Consider the following 450-nt stretch of genomic DNA (forward strand, 5'->3'; position numbering starts at 1 on the left):
CGGGGGACACCCCCACCCCCTCCCTCATCACCTACCTCGGTCCTCAGCCCCCCGCCAGCACAGCCGGGCGCAGGGCAGTCCTAGGAACCCCCCGGGTCAAGTGGACCTTCATCTCTGAGGGTAGGGAGATGGAGATCTTGGTAGCCCGAGGAGATAGGGTGAAGGTGAATGAGGATTATCGCCTCCGTGCCTCCCTGCCCATCTTCCACCAGCGCTACACCAACGCTTCCCTGCTGCTCACCGAGCTGCGGCCCAACGACTCGGGGATCTACCGCTGCGACGTGCAGCACGGCATCGAGGACGGCCACGACATCCTCGACGTCAAAGTCAAAGGTACCTTGAGGTGGGGAGTGGGGTGGGATGTGGGGTGGTGGGGGGAAGAGGTCCACCCTGCCCAGGTGTCCACTCCTGGTGTCCTCCTGCAGCCAGGTACAGAGGGACCCATGTGGG

At 64.4% G+C, this 450-nt stretch overlaps 1 protein-coding gene across 1 annotated transcript in view; it reads left to right on the top strand.

Annotated features, from left to right (window-relative positions):
• LOC104527236 (brevican core protein-like) overlaps positions 1-450 on the top strand; it is a gene marked incomplete at its 3' end in the record, with an annotated part of 12,682 nt that overhangs the window by 5,768 nt on the left and 6,464 nt on the right. The window contains 1 exon segment of the mRNA XM_029085681.1: positions 23-333. Within this exon segment, the coding sequence (XP_028941514.1) occupies positions 23-333 (311 nt within the window).

The sequence above is a fragment of the Antrostomus carolinensis genome, unplaced genomic scaffold (genome assembly GCF_000700745.2).
Source record: "Antrostomus carolinensis isolate BGI_N321 unplaced genomic scaffold, ASM70074v2 scaffold24766, whole genome shotgun sequence".
Taxonomy (NCBI): Eukaryota; Metazoa; Chordata; class Aves; order Caprimulgiformes; family Caprimulgidae; genus Antrostomus; species Antrostomus carolinensis.